General features: G+C 37.9%; 1 protein-coding gene across 6 annotated transcripts in view; it reads left to right on the forward strand.

The window, feature by feature from the left end:
• The window catches only part of VPS54 (VPS54 subunit of GARP complex), a 111,048-nt gene that overhangs the window by 61,767 nt on the left and 29,122 nt on the right, over positions 1-20,159 (forward strand). For all 6 annotated transcript variants that reach the window (XR_003794842.1, XR_003794843.1, XM_029231503.1 and 3 more), the window contains 5 exons: positions 1,796-2,136; positions 7,906-8,035; positions 8,638-8,819; positions 9,417-9,529; positions 19,811-19,874. Coding sequence is in view for 4 of the 6 variants with exons in the window: in XM_029231503.1 (XP_029087336.1) it covers positions 1,796-2,136; positions 7,906-8,035; positions 8,638-8,819; positions 9,417-9,529; positions 19,811-19,874 (830 nt within the window). In the remaining 2 variants the exon portion in view is untranslated. The remainder of the gene's footprint in view (positions 1-1,795; positions 2,137-7,905; positions 8,036-8,637; positions 8,820-9,416; positions 9,530-19,810; positions 19,875-20,159) is intronic.

The following is a 20,159-nucleotide window of genomic DNA, read 5'->3' on the forward strand; positions in this document are numbered from 1 at the left end:
AAATAACAGGAAACACAGAGTGTTTTAAACAATTAAGGGGGTTTATTAGTTCATATAACTGAAAAATAACCATAGGTAGGTCAGCCTTTAGGTGCTTGATAGAGAGGTTGATGATGTTATCAAGCCTTGGTTTTGTTTCTCTGTGTTTCTCTCAGTCTGTCTTCTGTGTATCTTCTTTAGCTTTAAGCTCAGGTGGTTCCATTAGTTGATTGGACTAGCTTAGACCCTTATCCTATCTTTGGAGACTTAAAGTTGGAGTCTGCTTGCCTAGAACCATGTAGATCCTAAAAAAGAAATCAAGAGTTTTAAGAAAGGAGCAACAAATTACAAGAACGCAACCATGAATGTTAAAGTAGGAATGCAGCCCCTGTTTCTTAGTAGTCCATGAAGACATTGACTTACATAAATTTACTCTTAATTCATCTAGCTTTCAGTATTTATTAAGTACCTCCTATGTGCCCAGTACTTACTATTCTAGGCAGTAGGATATAATATCTCATGGAGCTAACATTGTAGTGGAAAGAGACCTAGAATTAAAAAAATAAAAAGATAGTGGTAACTGTTATTTTAAAAAAACTGGTTAATGAGATAGGGTTGCTGGAAGGAGTCATAGGAGGCTTCTTTTTTTGTTGTTTTTGATTCAGTTTTATTTATTTATTTATTTTATTTTTTTGCCGTGCGGCATGAGGGACCTTAGTTCCCCTACCAGGGATCGAACCCGTGCCCCCTGCATCGGGAGCACGGAGTCTTAACCACTGGACCACCAGGGACGTCCCGGAGGCTTCTTGAGGAAGTGACAGTTGTGCAGGAACCTGAGTGATGAGAAGGAAACATGTATGCAAACATCAAGGTGAAGAACATTCCAGGCAGAGGAAACAACAAAGGCACTGAGATGGGAACAGTGGAATTTAGAAGAATAGGAAGAGAACCAGAATGTCTGGAGAGCAGTGAATGAGTGAGAAAATGGTGTAAGATGAGGAGAGAGAGATGGATTTAATGGTAGGTACGGTAAGGAATACGGATTGTTTTTTCCTTTTAAGAAAGCACAGCAGGACTTCCCTGGTGGTGCAGTGGTTAAGAATCCGCCTGCCAACGTAGGGGACATGGGTTTGATCCCTGGTCTGGGAAGATCCCACACATCGCGGAGCAACTAACCCCGTGCTCCACAACTACTGAGCCTGTGCTCTAGAGCCCGCGAGCCACAGCTACTGAAGCCCATGCGCCTAGAGCCCGTGCTCCTCAACAAGAGAAGCCACTGCAACGAGAAGCCCGTGCACCACAACAAAGAGTAGCCCCCGCTCGCCGCAACTAGAGAAAGCCCGTGCACAGCAGTGAAGACCCAATGCAGCCAAATCAATTAATTAATTAAAAAAAAAACCCAGTGAATATTTGTTGCATAGATGATTGGATACTGGTTGCTCTGTTCCAAACACCCCCCTTTAAAAAAAATAGAAAAGAAAGCACATCAATCAACGAATATGATCCTCTGACAGGCAAGTTATGTTTAGTGTAACCTATTTAAGAAGTTAGAGAAATATGCAGTATATTTTAGGGAGATTTCCATTTACAAAATTAATTTGTAAATGGAGCCCTATGTCTAAGCTTTAGGGAACCCATCTCTCTTGAGCAATTCTTTTTCACAATTCACCTTTACTGTGTATTAAAAGAAATTCTGATATGCATGACCTTGACTCATTTGTAAGATGTTGAAAAGTACATACACAGAGTTCACTTTTGGAACCTTTAGGTACAAAATATTTTAAATTCTTTAAAAATGTACCCTGTTTTCTTGTAGGCAACGTTAAATATCATTCACAGTGTTGTTCTCTCAGTTCTTGACAAAAACCAAAGGACTAGAGAATTGGAGGAGATTTCGCAGCAGAAGAATGCTGCAAAAGACAATTCATTGGACACAGAGGTGGCTTATTTAATCCATGAAGGCATGTTTATAAGCGATGCATTCAGTGAGAGTGAATTAACACCTATAGCAATTGACACTACCTCTCAAAGAAATGCATCTCCAAATAGTGAGCCCTGCAGCAGTGATTCGGTATCCGAACCAGAATGTACTACTGATTCTTCATCCAGCAAAGAGCAGACATCATCATCTGTTACTCCAGGAGCTGTGGATATTATGTGAGTATGGTGACTGCTGCCAAGTTAACAAGATTTTGAGTCAACTTATTAATGGTTCCAATAAGATTGGTTATTCAGTTTATTGAGAAACCGTGTACACTTTGGTCTTTTGGAATTTAATTTAACAAAAATAAATTAATTTTCTGAAACATGTATCTTTTTGAAAATGTATGCAAGGTAAGGAGGTGAGCATTGGAAGTAATTGAGAATTGTAGAATTTTAAGGCTGGGAAGGAACCATTTAATTAAATGCCCTCAATTTGGAGAGTTTAGATGACTTATTTAAAGTCATTAGTGGCAGAACCTGTCCTGGAACTCAGGTCAGTATTTCCTTGGTTATGTTTCTTTCTTTTACTATGTCACCTTTGTATTTTGTATATAGTGAAAATCTGTTTGATTTACAATTTTCAGTTTTTCAGACATGAATTTCCAAGTGGGTCGCACTATCTTTTTTAATATTACTTTTTTAAACTTATTTTGAAATAATTTCAAATTTACAGAAAAGTTGTCAGCATTGTACAAAAAACTCTCATATATCCTTCACCTTGCTTCCCCAGTTAATGGTTTACCACATTGCCCTCTTTCTCCCTTCCTCTCTTTTTCTCACTCTCTTTTTGTCTCTCCTTTCTTTGTCTCTCATGTTAAAATTTTTTCTCAATCATTTGACAGTAGGTTGCAGACTTGATGTTCCAAATACTTCAGTGTATATTTCCTAAATACAATAACACTCTCTTGAATAACTACAGTATACCAATTAAAATCAAGAAAACATTACTGCATTATTACCATCTAATGCACAGACCCCATTCAAAGTTCACCAGTTGTCCCAATAATGTTCTGAATAGGAAGAACAAAAATAAAACAGCCAATAAAATCTTTCTGGTCCAAGAACATTGTTTGTATTTTGTTATTATTAAGAATAATAAGAATTCAGTACTTTTGTTCATTTTGATGTAAGTTGGCTTATAGCCCAGGAGCTTATAAAGGTTGCAGTTATAGTGTAAAGTCAGCTATAATACCTCCCCCTCCCCACCATAAATCAATCAATCAAACCCTGAACTACATATTAATAAAATTTTTTCTTCTCTGTTCTGGCTTATATTTTCACATTTATTAGTTAGGGTTCAGTCTAAAACTGCTGTTAAAAGAGATGTAAAAACATCTGTAGCTTAAACAATATAGAATTTTGTTTCTCTCCTGTAACAATTCAGAGGTAGGAGGTCCAGAGCTGAGAAGGTAGCTCTACCATCTCATTGTGTAGCTTCCCTCTGTGTCTTAGGAGGTTTTATCATCTCATTTCAATCTGTAGCAGCAGGAAGGAGAGGACAAAGGCTGGTACTCTCCTTACTTTTTTGTTTTGTTTTAACCTTTTAATTGGAATGTGATGCACATATAGGGAAATGGACCAGTTATAAGTGTTCAGCTCAATTTATTATAACAAAATGAACGCCCTGGTGTAATCACCAAGGTTAAGAGATAGAACATTACCAGCTCTCTAGAAGCCCCCCCTGCCACTATGCTTTCACTTTTCCCCCCCAAAAAACATTAAAACTATTGGTGTTTCCAGGTTTTAAACTTTATATAAATGGAACCATAAATGGAATCATGTTCTTTAGTCTTTAATTTCTTTCATTCCACATTATATTTGTGATATTTTTCTAAGTAGTTCCATGCAGCAGTAGTTTATTTGTGCATAAATATTCCACTTCTGACTACACCACAATGTATTTATCATGCTGTTGTTGATGAAATTTGGATTATTTTCAGTTTGATTGTTGTGAACATTCTTGTAGATGTCTTCAGTGTACATGACATAAGTATTTCTGTTGAATATATACCTAGGAATGAATAAGTATTGTGAATAGCCAATTTAACTAATGCCAAACAATTTCCCAAAGGATTGTTGTACTCCTTTACAATCCTGTCAGCTGTGTGGAAGCATTCCTATCACTCCATATCTTCATTCACTCTTGGTATTGTCAGTCTTTTACATTTTAGACATTTTGGTGGATATGTCACAGGTATAGTAGTTTAAATTTTTACTTCCCTGATGATTGGTAAGAGGGCACTTTTCATATATTTATTGGCTGTTTGGATGTCCTCTTCTGTGAAGGCCCTATTCACATCCTTTGCCCACTTCTCTGTTGGTTTGCCTTTTATTTCTTATTGATTTATGGGAGTTCTTTATGTAGTCCCAACACAGCCCTTTGTCAGTTGTCCATACTGCAGATATCTTCTCCCACTCTGTGGGTTGACTTTTCACTCTCTTATTGGGGTCTTTGGTGAACAAAATTTCTTAATTTTAATATCTTATGATTCAATCTTTCCTTTTATGGTTTGTGCTTTTTTGTGTGTCCTGTTTAAGAAATCTTTCCCTAACCTAAGACTTTGATGATATTCTCTTATGTTTTTTTCTGGAAGCTTTGTTGCTGTCCCTTTCACATTTAGATCCACAATCCATCTGGAATTGATTTTTGTGTATAGTGTGAGGTTGTTGTCTTTTTCCTCATGTGGATATCTTTTTAACTTCACACCATTTATTGAAAAGACTGTCTTACCCGTGGCTCTATAGTGCCACTCTTGTCTTAAATTAAATATTCATATATGAATGAGTCTGTTTCTAGATTCTGTTTTCTTACTTGTCTGCTTTGCACCGGTACCATTAAGTAAAATTGTATTAGTTATGATCGCTTTTTTTTTTTTTTTTTTTTTTTGCGGTACGTGGGCCTCTCACTGTTGCGGCCTCTCCCGTTGCAGAGCACAGGCTCCGGATGCGCAGGCTCAGTGGCCATGGCTTACAGGCCCAGCTGCTCCGTGGCATGTGGGATCCTCCCTGACCGGGGCACAAACCCACGTCCCCTGAATCGGCAGGTGGACTCTCAACCACTGCGCCACCACGGAAACCCTATGATCGCTTTTTAATTAGTCTTAATATCTGGTCATTTCTCCTACCTTTTATTCTTCTTCCAGTATGCCCTATTTATGTTGCAAATCCATATACATTTTAGATTTGTTAGTTCCCTGTTGCTTTCACATAAATTTGTTCATGTTTTATCCTTTCTTTCTTTTTAAGAGCATAGTTCAGAATTTGCAGTCCCACATCCTAGTGGCTAGAATATTATCACATGTCTATATCTAGCTGTAAGAGAGGCTTGAGAAATAGTCTATAGCTTGTTGGCTATTTGATAGCTAAAACTATTATGGCAGAAGTGAGAAACGATATTAAAAGATAGCTAGAAATCAGCTGTACTATTTGAGATTCCTTTAAATCAAATGCAGCCTCATAGTTTTTATCCCTCCCCTCCCACCTCCATTGTGGCTTACTATACACTCTGGAGCTTCTCTGGCTTTCCACAATGGCATGCTCCCATAGCATGATACCAGAGGTTCTGTAGGTGGTTTCTTCTGTGTTTCATAGGCACATAAATGTCCGGGAACTACCCACCCCCAAGGGGCAATGGATTGATTGAGTATATTTATACATGTGACCCTAACTAGTTCTTTCTTGTATCAAGTGTTTTTGCAGTATGTAATTGTGTCATAGATGCAGTACATGCAGAAATGATGTCTGATTTTTTATCTATGTTAGTGGTAGATTTTCCATATTTTCTTACATTATCAAAATAGTCTACAACTTTGTAAGTTTATTCCAATGCAGACATGGGCACAAAAGAGTAAATAATTTCCCATGCAGGAAATGGGAAAGGAAAAATAATGGAAAGGATTAGAAAGTTTTGTAGGTTTTTTAAATTTTTTATTTTAAATTAAATTGTGGTTAAAATAAAAACATATAAAGTTTACCATCTTAGCCATTTCTAAGTGCACAGTCCAGTAGTGGTAAATATATTCACACTGTTGTACAACCAATCTCCAGATCTTTTTCTTCTTGCAAATGTGAAATCCTATGCACATTAAGCAACAACTCCCCATTTCCTTCCCTACCAATCCCCTGGCAACCACTCTTCTACTTTCTGTCTCCATGAGTTCAACTACTCTAGGTACTTCATATAAGTGGAATCATACAGTATTTGTCCTTTTGTTTAGCATATTGTGTTTAAGGTTCATCTATGTTGTAGTATGTGTCAGAATTTCCTTCTTTTTATAGGCTTAGTAATATTCCATTGTATGTATATACCACATTTTATCTATCTGTCAGTGGACTCTTGGATTGCTTCCATCTCTTGGCTGTTATGAATAGTGCTACTGTGAACATGGGTGTGCAAATATATCTCTTTGAGATCCTGCTTTCAGTTCTTTTGTGTACATAGCCAGAAGTAGAATTACTGGATCATGTCTGTGAGGTTTTGTTTTTTGCTTTTCCCTATTAACGTGAAAGAGATCCATTAGACTTAAATTTTTAAAAATCTTTTTAAAAAGCAAAATTACAAACAAATAAATGATTTTTTTAGAAAACCAAACATCCCAGGTTTTTGGATTGTCACCCTACTTTCTTAAAGACTTAAGTTGTTTTTTTTTTTTTGCTATTTCCTGTTTATATCTTTGTGAATTGGTGGCGTATTGGTAAGAGTTCCAAATTCTTAATCATTCCCTTACTTAGGGGCAAATTTTAGAAATCCTTCAGAAAATCGAATTTACAATTGAAATAAAATTTTAACTTTGAAATTTAAGCAAACAGTTTTATGGGAGCTGGAATTGAAATAGCACTTGGACTGTTTATATAGAAGGAAATGTTGCAGTAGAAGAAGCTTATCAGATTAGAAATAGAATTAGACTAATTCTGGGTTCTAGTCCCACCCTCTTAACCTTGTGACCTTGAGTAGATCACTTAAACTTTCAAGATTCAGTATCCTCATCTGTAAAGTAGAAATTTATCTATCTTCTTCAGAGTGTGAGAACCAAGCAAGATACTGTATCTGAGAGTATATTAAAAAATATTTATCCATCCATTATTTTAAAGCACTGGTAAGTAAATTTAATGATATAACTTTAAAGGATAGCAGGTAATAACTTTCTTTAATACCTTAACCCAGTGAGAGTGGTGGTTTGCCTCAAATTAATATACATCAGGTCCTCTTTGAAATATCTTTGAAAGTTATTTTAATTCAACTGAAACGGAGAAAAATTATGCTAAGGTACTTCACTTGGTTCATGATAACACTAAACTGACTTGTTGGCACAGAATCAGTGGTCTTTATACATGCCCTGGGGAAAAATGTATAAAAAACAGGAAGTCTTACATTTCTTCCTCAAAACTGGAATAGATGCATTACATATTATAAATACTCCTATTTAATTGTAAGTTTCTTGAGAACAGTATTCCCTCCAGTGCATAGTAGTTAAGCACAGTAAATAGGAAATATTAGCTTAGTTGATCTGACTATTAATAGTCATTCATAATTATAAGTAAAAAGAGGGCCTGTTTGTTCCTTCTTTCCATTCCTTTCCTCTTGCTTCCACCATGTCATCCTAAGCACCTGTGCACAACCTGCCACAGCTACGCCCTTGTACCTAATGAGAATTTCTTTTGCTGTAGTTTTTGCAGAATTTCCAGTCAGAGTCTGAACTAAGTATTAAAAATACTACAGCAGAGAGAGAAAATTATTCTTATATAATATTAGGGTAAAATATATTTGTGTTATCTGAGCTTGTTTATGTGATGCTCTACCACAAAAATAAAAGTATATGATACATCACAGAATTTTCCCTCAAATGTAAATTTTACAGCTTTTTGTTTTTTATTGGTAGGTCATCTATGGTGAACAGTGTGTTCACAACTTTCCTTGACTTAATCTCTTTCTGTCATTTTCAGGGTCAATGAAGACATGAAATTAACTGACTTAGAGCTGGGAAAGCTGGCAAATAATGTCCAGGAGTTATTATATAGTGCCTCAGATATATGCCATGATCGAGCTGTCAAATTTCTCATGTCAAGAGCAAAGGTTAGTTGTTTTAATAAACTTTAGATATTTTATACATAGTAACATTATTTTAAAGATCTGGAATATATCCTTGCTTGTGTCCCTATTCCACATAATGCATATTTTGAACACTTAATAAGGTACTGGTGTGGTCTGTTAAGGAGATGTTGAAATGCAAAATAATCCAAATAAAAGAAATAGAAAAAATTAAGCATGCTTTTCAAATAAATGATTAAAAGACTTATTTTGAAATATAATACCTTAATAATTAATTTGAAATTAATATGCTGTTTTTATACATATATATGTGTATACCTAGCCAAATAATTTATTAAGAAAATTAGTTGTACTCCAATAGTATGACAATTGTATAGTATGATCTGAATTTATTTGAGCTACTGTATTACAAAGGGATCAGAATAAAATTTAGACATCTTAAACTTTTTATGCTTGATTTCTGGGACTAAAGTATTGGGAAATTTTATTTAAAATTGTTTTAAAATAATTTTTAGGAATTAATACAACTATTATAAAAACAATATTTGTTTAAGTTGGTTTTATAGCTCATCCATATTTGGTGTTATACTAACTCTCATGATTTTTGTGTTATCTTTAAAATTTAGGATGGTTTTCTTGAGAAGCTGAATTCCACAGAATTCATAACACTTTCCAGATTAATGGAAACATTCATTTTAGAAACTGAACAGATCTGTGGAAGAAAAAGCATGTCATTACTTGGAGCACTTCAGAGCCAAGCTAATAAATTTGTAAACAGGTTTCATGAAGAGAGAAAAACCAAGCTCAGGTATTATCACCATGTCCATTCTGTTCTTCATTTTTTTCCCCTTTTCTTTACAAAACACAATTATATTTAAAAGAGGAAACTTCATTAATTGGCCAGTTAAAACCCCTGACAGATTTTTTTCTTTTTAATTAAAGACAGATTGTGGAATTAAAATCACATTTCTTAGCTTTTGAAAGTGTAGTTAGAATGTTTAGTTCCATTAAAGTACTTACCAGGAAGATCCTAATAGATTGACTTTTCCTTTCCCACTCAAAGTGAAGTTAATTATGTTTTACCACTCTTCCTGACTAGGCTAAGAGACATAAAAAGAGAAACATTTTCTGAAACTATTCATACTGTTTATGAATGATTTCAGTTTATTAAGGTGTTCAGCACTTTTTAAAGTCTTACGTACTAACAGGTAATGGCCATTATTATTTAAAAACTCAATGCCTTGTATTGCATGGGCTCTACTTGAATTTAACTAAGATACATGTAGTCTTAAATATATAACAAAAGTCTTATGTACTCACTCAGCTCTTCCTTTTCTTTTCACCCAAGGAGATGGTGTTGAAATATTATTAAAGTTTATCTTCCTTTCTTTTTACTTTTGAATAGCCTCCTCTTAGACAATGAACGCTGGAAGCAAGCTGATGTTCCTGCAGAATTTCAGGATCTTGTTGATTCTATAGCAGATGGAAAGATTGCTTTACCTGAAAAAAAATCAGGGGGTATGTGTACTCTTTCACACACTCTCTTTCAATTTTATATTGTTTGTTCATTTTGTAGGAGTGCTTAATATTTCTTTAATTGATAGTGCCTCTTGGGAAGCTTAGAACTAACACTCCCAGCTTAGTAAGTAGTTGATTGGAAAAGTATGTGGTAATTTTTAATAATAATTTCAGATATTTATTGAGTATTAACCATAGCCAGACACTGGACCAAGTGCTTTACATGCATTACTCCAGTTTACCCTCACAACAACCTATAATAAAGATACTATTGTTACCTTGTTTAATAGTGAGGAGGCATGAGGCTTCCAGGGGTTAAGGAATTTGGTACAAATAAAGATCTGGGATTTGAAACCAACTTTATATAATTTCATAGCTATGTTCTTAACCACTGTACTGTATTGTTTAGAGACATGTATTCTTTTATTGGACACTAGTATGCTTCTACTATGTGTCAAATGTTGAGACATAGGTAAGAGGTATAATTTTACTTTAAAAGGTCTAAGTCTGATGAAAGATATATTTATTATCAATCACAAGTAATGTAGTAGTGATATGATAGAGAAAACCAAAATATAAAGAACTGTAGAATAAGAAAACTATGAAGGAGACTACAAAGGAAGGGCAGACAGGTAGGACAATCCAGAAAAACACAGAAGTTAAAAAATTAGAGTTTCAAGAAGAAAATTTTCATTTGTATCAAATGTCAGTTGGGTCTCTTATGAAAGACATGCAGTGGCTAGAGATATTTTTGTATATCAGTTAAAGTGGAGTTGTCATGGGTTAATAATATAAACTTGGGCTTCCCTGGTGGCGCAGTGGTTGAGAGTCCGCCTGCTGATGCAGAGGACATGTGTTCGTGCCCCGGTCCGGGAAGATCCCACATGCCGCGGAGCGGCTGGGCCCATGAGCCATGGCCGCTGAGCCTGTGTGTCTAGAGCCTGTACTCTGCAACAGGAGAGGCCACAACAGTGAGAGGCCCGTGTACTGCCAAAAATAAATAAATAAAATAATAATACAAACTTATGTACAACTCATCCTGTAATACCAGATTTGAAATTTTGAAGTTTTGAATAATTTTTAAAGTGTTTTTTGTTGTTGTTGTTTTAAATAAATTTTTATTTATTTATTTATTTATTTTTGGCTGTGTTGGGTCTTCGTTGCTGAGCACGGGCTTTCTCTAGTTGCAGCAAGCGGGGGCTACTCTTCATTGTGGTGTGCAGGCATCTCATTGTGGTGGCTTCTCTTGTTGGAGAGCACTAGCTCTAGGCACGTGGGCTTCAGTAGTTGTGGCTCGCGGGCTCTAGAGAGCAGGCTCAGTAGCTGTGGCGCACGGGCTTAGTTGCTCCGCAGCATGTGGGATCTTCCTGGACTAGTGCTCCAACCCGTGTCCCCTGCAATGGCAAGTGGATTCTTAACCAATGTACCATCAGGGTAGTCCATATACCCTGCTTTTTTTTTTTTTTTTTTTAACATCTTTATTGGGGTATAATTGCTTTACAATGGTGTGTTAGTTTCTGCTTTATAACAAAGTGAATCAGTTATACATATACATATGTTCCCATATGTCTTCCCTCTTGCGTCTCCCTCCCTCCCACTCTCCCTATCCCACCCCTCCAGGCTGTCACAAAGCACCGAGCTAATATCCCTGTGCCATGCGGCTGCTTCCCACTAGCTACCTACCTTACTATGTTTGTTAGTGTGTGCATGTCCATGACTCTCTCTCGCCCTGTCAAAGCTCACCCTTCCCCCTCCCCATATCCTCAAGTCCGTTCTCCAGTAGGTCTGCGTCTTTATTCCTGTCTTACTCCTAGGTTCTTCATGACATTTTTTTTTTCTTAAATTCCATATATATGTGTTAGCATACGGTATTTGTCTTTTTCTTTCTGACTTACTTCACTCTGTATGACAGACTCTAGGTCTATCCATCTCATTACAAATAGCTCAGTTTCGTTTCTTTTTAAGGCTGAGTAATATTCCATTGTATATATGTGCCACATCTTCTTTATCCATTCATCTGATGATGGACACTTAGGTTGTTTCCATCTCCAGGCTATTGTAAATAGAGCTGCAATGAACATTTTGGTACATGACTCTTTTTGAATTTTGGTTTTCTCAGGGTATATGCCCAGTAGTGGGATTGCTGGGTCATATGGTAATTCTATTTGTAGTTTTTTAAGGAACCTCCATACTGTTCTCCATAGTGGCTGAACCAATTCACATTCCCACCAGCAGTGCAAGAGTGTTCCCTTTTCTCCACACCCTCTCCAGCATTTATTGTTTCTAGATTTTTTGATGATAGCCATTCTGACCGGTGTGAGATGATATCTCATTGTAGTTTTGATTTGCATTTCTCTAATGATTAATGATGTTGAGCATTCTTTCATGTGTTTGTTGGCATTCTGTATATCTTCTTTGGAGAAATGTCTATTTAGGTCTTCTGCCCATTTTTGGATTGGGTTGTTTGTTTTTTTGTTATTGAGCTGCATGAGCTGCTTGTAAATTTTGGAGATTAATCCTTTGTCAGTTGCTTCATTTGCAAATATTTTCTCCCATTCTGAGGGTTGTCTTTTGGTCTTCTTTATGCTTTCCTTTGCTGTGCAAAAGCTTTGAAGTTTCATTAGGTCCCATTTGTTTATTTTTGTTTTTATTTCCATTACTCTAGGAGGTGGGTCAGAAAGGATCTTGCTGTGATTTCTGTCATAGAGTGTTCTGCCTATGTTTTCCTCTAAGTGTTTGATAGTTTCTGGCCTTACATTTAGGTCTTTAATCCATTTTCAGCTTATTTTTGTGTATGGTGTTAAGGAGTGATCTAATCTCATACTTTTACATGTACCTGTCCAGTTTTCCCAGCACCATTTATTGAAGAGGCTGTCCTTTCTCCACTGTATATTCCTGCCACCTTTATCAAAGATAAGGTGTCCATATGTGCGTGGGTTTATCTCTGGGCTTTCTATCCTGTTCCATTGATCTGTCTTTCTGTTTTTGTGCCAGTACCATACTGTCTTGATTACTGTAGCTTTGTAGTATAGTCTGAAGTCAGGGAGCCTGATTCCTCCAGCTCCTTTTTTCGTTCTCAAGATTGCTTTGGCTATTCGGGGTCTTTTGTGTTTCCATACAAATTGCGAAATTTTTTGACCTAGTTCTGTGAAAAATGCCAGTGGTAGTTTGATAGGGATTGCATTGAATCTGTAGATTGCTTTGGGTAGTAGAGTCATTTTCACAATGTTGATTCTTCCCATCCAAGAACATGGTATATCTCTCCATCTATTTGTATCATCTTTAATTTCTTTCATCAGTGTCTTATAATTTTCTGCATACAGGTCTTTTGTCTCCTTAGGTAGGTTTATTCCTAGATATTTTATTCTTTTTGTTGCAGTGGTAAATGGGAGTGTTTTCTTGATTTCACTTTCAGATTTTTCATCATTAGTATATAGGAATGCCAGAGATTTCTGTGCATTAATTTTGTATCCTGCAACTTTACCAAATTCATTGATTAGCTCTAGTAGTTTTCTGGTAGCATCTTTAGGATTCTCTATGTATAGTATCATGTCATCTGCAAACAGTGACAGCTTTACTTCTTCTTTTCCGATTTGGATTCCTTTCATTTCCTTTTCTTCTCTGATTGCTGTGGCTAAAACTTCCAAAACTATGTCGAATAAGAGTGGTGAGAGTGGGCAACCTTGTCTTGTTCCTGATCTTAGTGGAAATGCTTTCAGTTTTTCACCATTGAAGATGATGTTTGCTGTGGGCTTGTCATATATGGCCTTTATTATGTTGAGGAAAGTTCCCTCTATGCCTACTTTCTGGAGGGTTTTTATCATAAATGGGTGTTGAATTTTGTCGAAAGCTTTCTCTGCATCTATTGAGATAATCATATGGTTTTTCTCCTTCAGTTTGTTAATATGGTTTATCACATTGATAGATTTGCGTATATTGAAGAATCCTTGCATTCCTGGAATAAACCCCACTTGATCATGGTGTATGATCCTTTTAATGTGCTGTTGGATTCTGTTTGCTAGTATTTTGTTGAGGATTTTTGCATCTATGTTCATCAGTGATATTGGCCTGTAGTTTTCTTTCTTTGTGACATCCTTGTCTGGTTTTGGTATCAAGGTGATGGTGGCCTCGTAGAAGGAATTTGGGAGTGTTCCTCCCTCTGCTATATTTTGGAAGAGTTTGAGAAGGACAGGTGTTAGCTCTTCTCTAAACGTTTGACAGAATTCGCCTGTGAAGCCACCTGGTCCTGGGCTTTTGTTTGTTGGAAGATTTTTAATCACAGTTTCAATTTCAGTGCTTGTGATTGGTCTGTTCATATTTTCTATTTCTTCCTGATTCAGTCTTGGCAGGTTGTGCATTTCTAAGAATTTGTCCATTTCTTCGAGATTGTCCATTTTATTGGCATAGAGTTGCTTGTAGTAATTTCTCATGATCTTTTGTATTTCTGCAGTGTCAGTTGTTACTTCTCCTTTTTCATTTCTAATTCTGTTGATTTGAGTCTTCTCCCTTTTTTTCTTGATGAGTCTGGCTAGTGGTTTATCTGTTTTGTTTATCTTCTCAAAGAACCAGCTTTTAGTTTTATTGATCTTTGCTATCGTTTCCTTCATTTCTTTTTCATTTATTTCTGATCTGATTTTTATGATTTCTTTCCTTCTGCTAGCTTTGGGGTTTTTTTGTTCTTCTTTCTCTAATTGCTTGAGGTGCAAGGTTAGGTTGTTTATTCGAGATGTTTCCTGCTTCTTAAGGTGGGCTTGTATTGCTATAAACTTCCGCCTTAGAACTGCTTTTGCTGCATCCCATAGGTTTTGGGTCGTTGTGTCTCCACTGTCATTTGTTTCTAGGTATTTTTTTATTTCCTCTTTGATTTCTTCAGTGATCACTTCATTATTAAGTAGTGTATTGTTTAGCCTCCATGTGTTTGTATTTTTTACAGATGTTTTCCTGTAATTGATACCTAGTCTCATGGCGTTGTGGTCAGAAAAGATACTTGATACAATTTCAATTTTCTTAAATTTACCAAGGCTTGATTTGTGACCCAAGATATGATCTATCCTGGAGAATGTTCCATGAGCACTTGAGAAAAATGTGTATTCTGTTGTTTTTGGATGGAGTGTCCTATAAATATCAATTAAGTCCATCTTGTTTAATGTATCATTTAAAGCTTGTGTTTCCTTATTTATTTTCATTTGGATGATCTGTCCATGGGTGAAAGTGGGGTGTTAAAGTCCCCTACTATGAATGTGTTACTGTCGATCTCCCCTTTTATGGCTGTTAGTATTTGCCTTATGCATTGAAGTGCTCCTATGTTGGGTGCATAAATATTTACAATTGTTATATCTTCTTCTTGGATCGATCCCTTGATCATTATGTAGTGTCCTTCTTTGTCTCTTTTAATGGTCCTTATTTTAAAGTCTATTTTGTCTGATGTGAGAATTGCTACTCCAGCTTTCTTTTGGTTTCCTTTTGCATGGAATATCTTTTTCCATCCCCTTACTTTCAGTCTGTATGTGTCTCTAGGTCTGAAGTGGGTCTCTTGTAGACAGCATATATACGGGTCTTGTTTTTGTATCCATTCAGCCAGTCTGTGTCTTTTGGTGGGAGCATTTAGTCCATTTACATTTAAGGTAATTATCGATATGTATGTTCCCATTCCCATTTTCTAAATTGTTTTGGGTTTGTTATTATAGGTCTTTTCCTTCTCTTGTGTTTCTTGTGTAGAGAAGTTCCTTTGGCATTTGTTGTAAAGCTGGTTTGGTGGTGCTGAACTCTCTCAGCTTTTGCTTGTCTGTAAAGGTTTTAATTTCTCCATCAAATCTGAATGAGATCCTTGCTGGGTAGAGTAGTCTTGGTTGCAGGTTTTTCTCCTTCATCACTTTCAGTATGTCCTGCCACTCCCTTCTGGCTTGTAGGGTTTCTGCTGAGAGATCAGCTGTTAACCTTATGGATTCCCTTGTGTGTTATTTGTTGTTTTTCCCTTGCTGCTTGTAATATGCTTTCTTTGTATTTAATTTTTGACAGTTTGATTAATATGTGTCTTGGCGTATTTCTCCTTGTATTTATCCTGTATGGGACTCTCTATGCTTCCTGGACTTTATTAACTATTTCCTTTCCCATATTAGGGAAGTTTTCAACTATAATCTCTTCAAATATTTTCTGTCCCTTTCTTTTTCTCTTCTTCTTCTGGAACCCCTATAATTCGAATGTTGGTGCGTTTAATGTTGTCCCAGAGGTCTCTGAGACTGTCCTCAGTTCTTTTCATTCTTTTTTCTTTATTCTGCTCTGCAGTAGTTATTTCCATTATTTTATCTTCCAGGTCACTTATCCGTTCTTCTGCCTCAGTTATTCTGCTATTGATCCCTTCTAGAGTATTTTTAATTTCATTTATTGCGTTGTTCATCGTTGCTTGTTTCATCTTTATTTCTTCTAGGTCCTTGTTAACTGTTTCTTGCATTTTGTCCATTCTATTTCCAAGATTTCGGATCATCCTTACTATCATTACTCTGAATTCTTTTTCAGGTACACTGCCTATTTCCTCTTCATTTGTTAGGTCTGGTGCATTTTTATCTTGCTCCTTCATCTGCTGTGTGTTTTTCTGTCTTCTCATTTTGCTTATCTTACTGTGTTTGGGGTCTCCTTTTTGCAGGCTGCAGGTTCGTAGTGCCCGTTGTTTTTGATGTCTGTCTGCAGTGGCTAAGGTTGTTTCAGTGGGTTGTGTAGGCTTCCCGGTGGAGGGGACTAGTGCCTGTGTTCTGGTGGATGAGCCTGGATCTTGTCTCTCTAGTGGGCAGGTTCACGTCTGGTGGTGTGTTTTGGGGTGTCTGTGGCCTTATTATGATTTTAGGCCGCCTCTCTGCTAATGGGTGGGGTTGTGTTCCTGTTTTGCTAGTTGTTTGGCATAGGTTGTCCAGCACTGTGGCTTGCTGGTCGTTGAGTGAAGCTGGGTGCTGGTGTTAAGATGGAGGTCTCTGGGAGATTTCCGCCGTTTAATATTATGTGGAGCTGGGAGGTCTCTTGTTGACCAGTGACCTGAAGTTGGCTCTCCTACCTCAGAGGCAGAGCCCTGACTCCTGGCTGGAGCACCAAGAGCCTTTCATCCACACGGCTCAGAATAAAAGGGAGAAAAAGTAGAATTAGTAGAAGTATGAGGAAAGAAAGAAGGAAAGGAGGAAAGGAAGGAAAGAAGAAAGAAGCAAAGAAGGAAAGAAAGGAGGGAGGGAGGGAGGAAGGAAGGAAGGAAGGAGGGAAAGAAGGAAAAAAGACAGAAAGAAGATACAGTAAAAATAAAATAAAGTATAATATAGTTATTGAATTAAAAAATATTTTAAAAAAAAAGGGACGGATAGAACCTTAGGACAAATGTTGGAAGCAAAGCTATACAGAGAAAATCTTACACAGAAGCATACACATACACCCTCACAAAAAGAGGTAAAGGGGGAAAAATCATAAATCTTGTTCTCAGAGACCACCTCCTCAATTTGGGGTGATTCGTTGTCTAAAGGAGGGAAGGAAGGAAGGAAAGAAAGAAAGAAAGAACGAAGGTAAAGTATAATAAAGTTATTAAAATTAAAGTTAATTATTAAGAAAAATAGTTTTTTAAAAAAACCATGGACGGATAGAGCCCTAGGACAAATGGTGGAAGCAAGACTATACAGACAAGATCTCACACAGAAGCATACACGTACACATTCACAAAAAGAGGAAAGGGGAAAAAAATCATAGATCTCGCTCCTAAAGTCCACCTCTTCAATTTGGGATCATTCCTTGTCTATTCAGGTATTCCACAGATGCAGGGTATATCAAGTTGATTGTGGAGCTTTAATCCGCTGCTTCTGAGGCTGCTGGGAGAGATTTCCCTTTCTCTTCTTTGTTCTCGCAGCTCACAGGAGCTCAGCTTTGGATTTGGCCCTGCCTCTGCGTGTAGGTCGCTGGAGGGCGTCTGTTTTTTGCTCAGACAGGACGGGGTTAAAGGAGCCGCTGATTCGGGGGCTCCGGCTCACTCAGGCCGGGGGTGGGGTGGGGGAGGGAGGGGCACGGAGTGCGGGGCGGGCCTGCGGCGGCAGAGGCCGGCGTGACGTTGCTCCAGCCTGAGGCCCGCCGTGCGTTCTCCCGGGGAAGTTGTCCCTGGATCCCGGGAACCTGGCAGTGGCGGGCTGCACAGGCTCCGCGGAAGAGGGGTGTGGAGAGTGACCTGTGCTCGCACACAGGCCCCTTGGTGGCGGTAGCAGCAGCCTTGGCGTCTCCCGCCCGTCTCTGGGGTCCGCGCTTTTAGTCGCGGCTCGCGCCCGTCTCTGGGGTTCGCGCTTTTAGCCGCGGCTCGCGCCCGTCTCTGGAGTTCCTTTAAGCAGCGCTCTTAAACCCCTCTCCTCGCGCACCAGGAAACAAAGAGGGAAGAAAAAGTCTCTTGCCTCTTCGGCAGGTGCAGACTTTTCCCCGGACTCCCTCCCGGCTAGCCGTGGTGCACTAATCCCTTCAGGCTATGTTCAAGCCGCCAACCCCAGTCCTCTCCCTGCGCTCTGTCGGAAACCAAAACCCGAGCCTCAGCTCGCAGCCCCGCCCGCCCCGGCGGGTGAGCAGACAAGCCTCTCGGGCTGGTGAGTGCCGGTCGGCACCGATCCTCTGTGCGGGAATCTCCCCGCTTTGCCCTCCGCACCCGTCGCTGTGCACTCCTCCGCGGTCCCGAAGCTCCCCCCTCCGCCTCCCGCAGTCTCCGCCCGCGAAGGGGCTTCCTAGTGTGTGGAAACTTTTCCTCCTTCACAGCTCCCTCCCACTGGTGCAGGTGCCGTCCTTATTCTTTTGTCTCTGTTTTTTCGTTTTTTCTTTTGCCCTACCCAGGTACATGGGGAGTTTCTTGCCTTTTGGGAGGTCTGAGATCTTCTGCCAGCCTTCAGTAGGTGTTCTGTAGGAGGTGTTCCACGTGTAGATGTATTTCTGGTGTATCCGTGGGGAGGGAGGCGATCTCCGCGTCTTACTCTTCCGCCATCTTCAAGCCGTCCCCCATATACCCTGCTTTTGTCTTTTGTTTTCCTCTGAGAAAGAAGAAAGGATATGCTATTAGAAATCCATTAACATTTTACTAGTTCATACAGAGTTAAGGATCCTTGGTTATTATTCATGCATCCATCATCTATTTATTGAGTTACTAGCTACTTAGCTTCGCATTGGGGAGATGGAGTTTAATGGATAGCAGTTAATATTAATTTGCTGCTTACCTGATGCTAGACAGTTTTTTCTAAGCACTTTACATTGTTATCTCATTTACAGATCCATGAGCTAGACACTGTTAGTATTCCCATTTTAAAAAATATGGAAACTGAGGCACAAAGAGGTTAAGCAACATGCCTAAGGTTACCTGGCTAGGAAGTGGTAGAGCTGGGATCCAACTGCAGGCAGACTGACTTTAGGGCCCTTCCTCTTAACTACTGTGCTAAGCCATTTCTCTGCAGTATTGAGAATTGGTTAAGACACAACCCCTGTCCTCAAAAAACTTAATCTGACATACAGAGTGAATTGTGATTAGAAATTATATCACACTGAATTTCTTTCCTTGAAAGAGATGAGGAAGTAGATATTTAATGTCTTAGAACAAAAGGATTTGAAGCTTAGGGAAGCATGATGACTTACTTGCGCATGGTAATCTGTTTAATTTGGCTGATTCAGGGCAGTAATCCAGTCCACTGTTCTTTTCACCTCAATATGCTGAATTTTGTTTTTTAATAATAAGAAATACCACATGCTGAAAATAAAGTAACCTTTGGATTAAAATCTTGAAAAGTAATACATAATCTCTCCATTGAATTTAGGAATTAAGTTGTACTCTAAGGGTTATAATAAAGAAAAGATAACCAGTTGAAATGCTAGTTCTGCCTTTCCCAACTAATAACATTCTTTTTCCTTTACTTCTTATCGATCATCTGCCATGTGCCAGACCTAGAGGATAGCCAGTTCATAAGCATTATCTCTTTCAGTAACAACACTGAAAGGTAGATATTGTTGTCCATGTCTAATGGATACAGATATTGAGATTCAAAAGAAGTAATTGGCCTAGTCTTGCATCCAGTAATTGGCAGTACTGGAATTCAAATCCAGATTTCTCTGATTCCAAATGCAGTATACTTTATTTACTTTGTGCTGAATTGTTTCCCAACACGTAGATTTATTTGCAGAAATGAGATAGTTTCAGGCCCTGAATAGGAACTTTTTCAGTTTTTTCCAGTTTAAATTTTTTATCCAATATTTTGTTTCATCTTTTACCCATGTCTCTTTATTCGCTTTACTCTCTAGCTACAGAAGAAAGGAAACCAGCTGAAGTTCTCATTGTCGAGGGACAACAGTATGCTGTTGTTGGGTGAGTGACACGTTTTTCTTCATTAGTTGAATCAAGTATTTAAAACATATGTCTTTTAGTTACCCCTTGATGTGAATTGGAAATTTTGGATTAACAATTGTAAATCTTACAAAGAATTTTAAAGAAATTTTATGGATTCCTTTTTATTTTTCTATATTTTGTAGTATTCTGTACCCATTAGGACTACACTGGCTTAACAAAAAAAGGGGTTGGTTGATTTTTCTCATGTAACAAGAACCTAGAGGTACATAATCCAAGGGTGCTATAGTGGCTCCATGATGTTAT

This window comes from Monodon monoceros, unplaced genomic scaffold (assembly GCF_005190385.1).
Source record: "Monodon monoceros isolate NGI ecotype Baffin Bay Population unplaced genomic scaffold, NGI_Narwhal_1 Super_Scaffold_19, whole genome shotgun sequence".
NCBI classification, from domain to species: Eukaryota; Metazoa; Chordata; class Mammalia; order Artiodactyla; family Monodontidae; genus Monodon; species Monodon monoceros.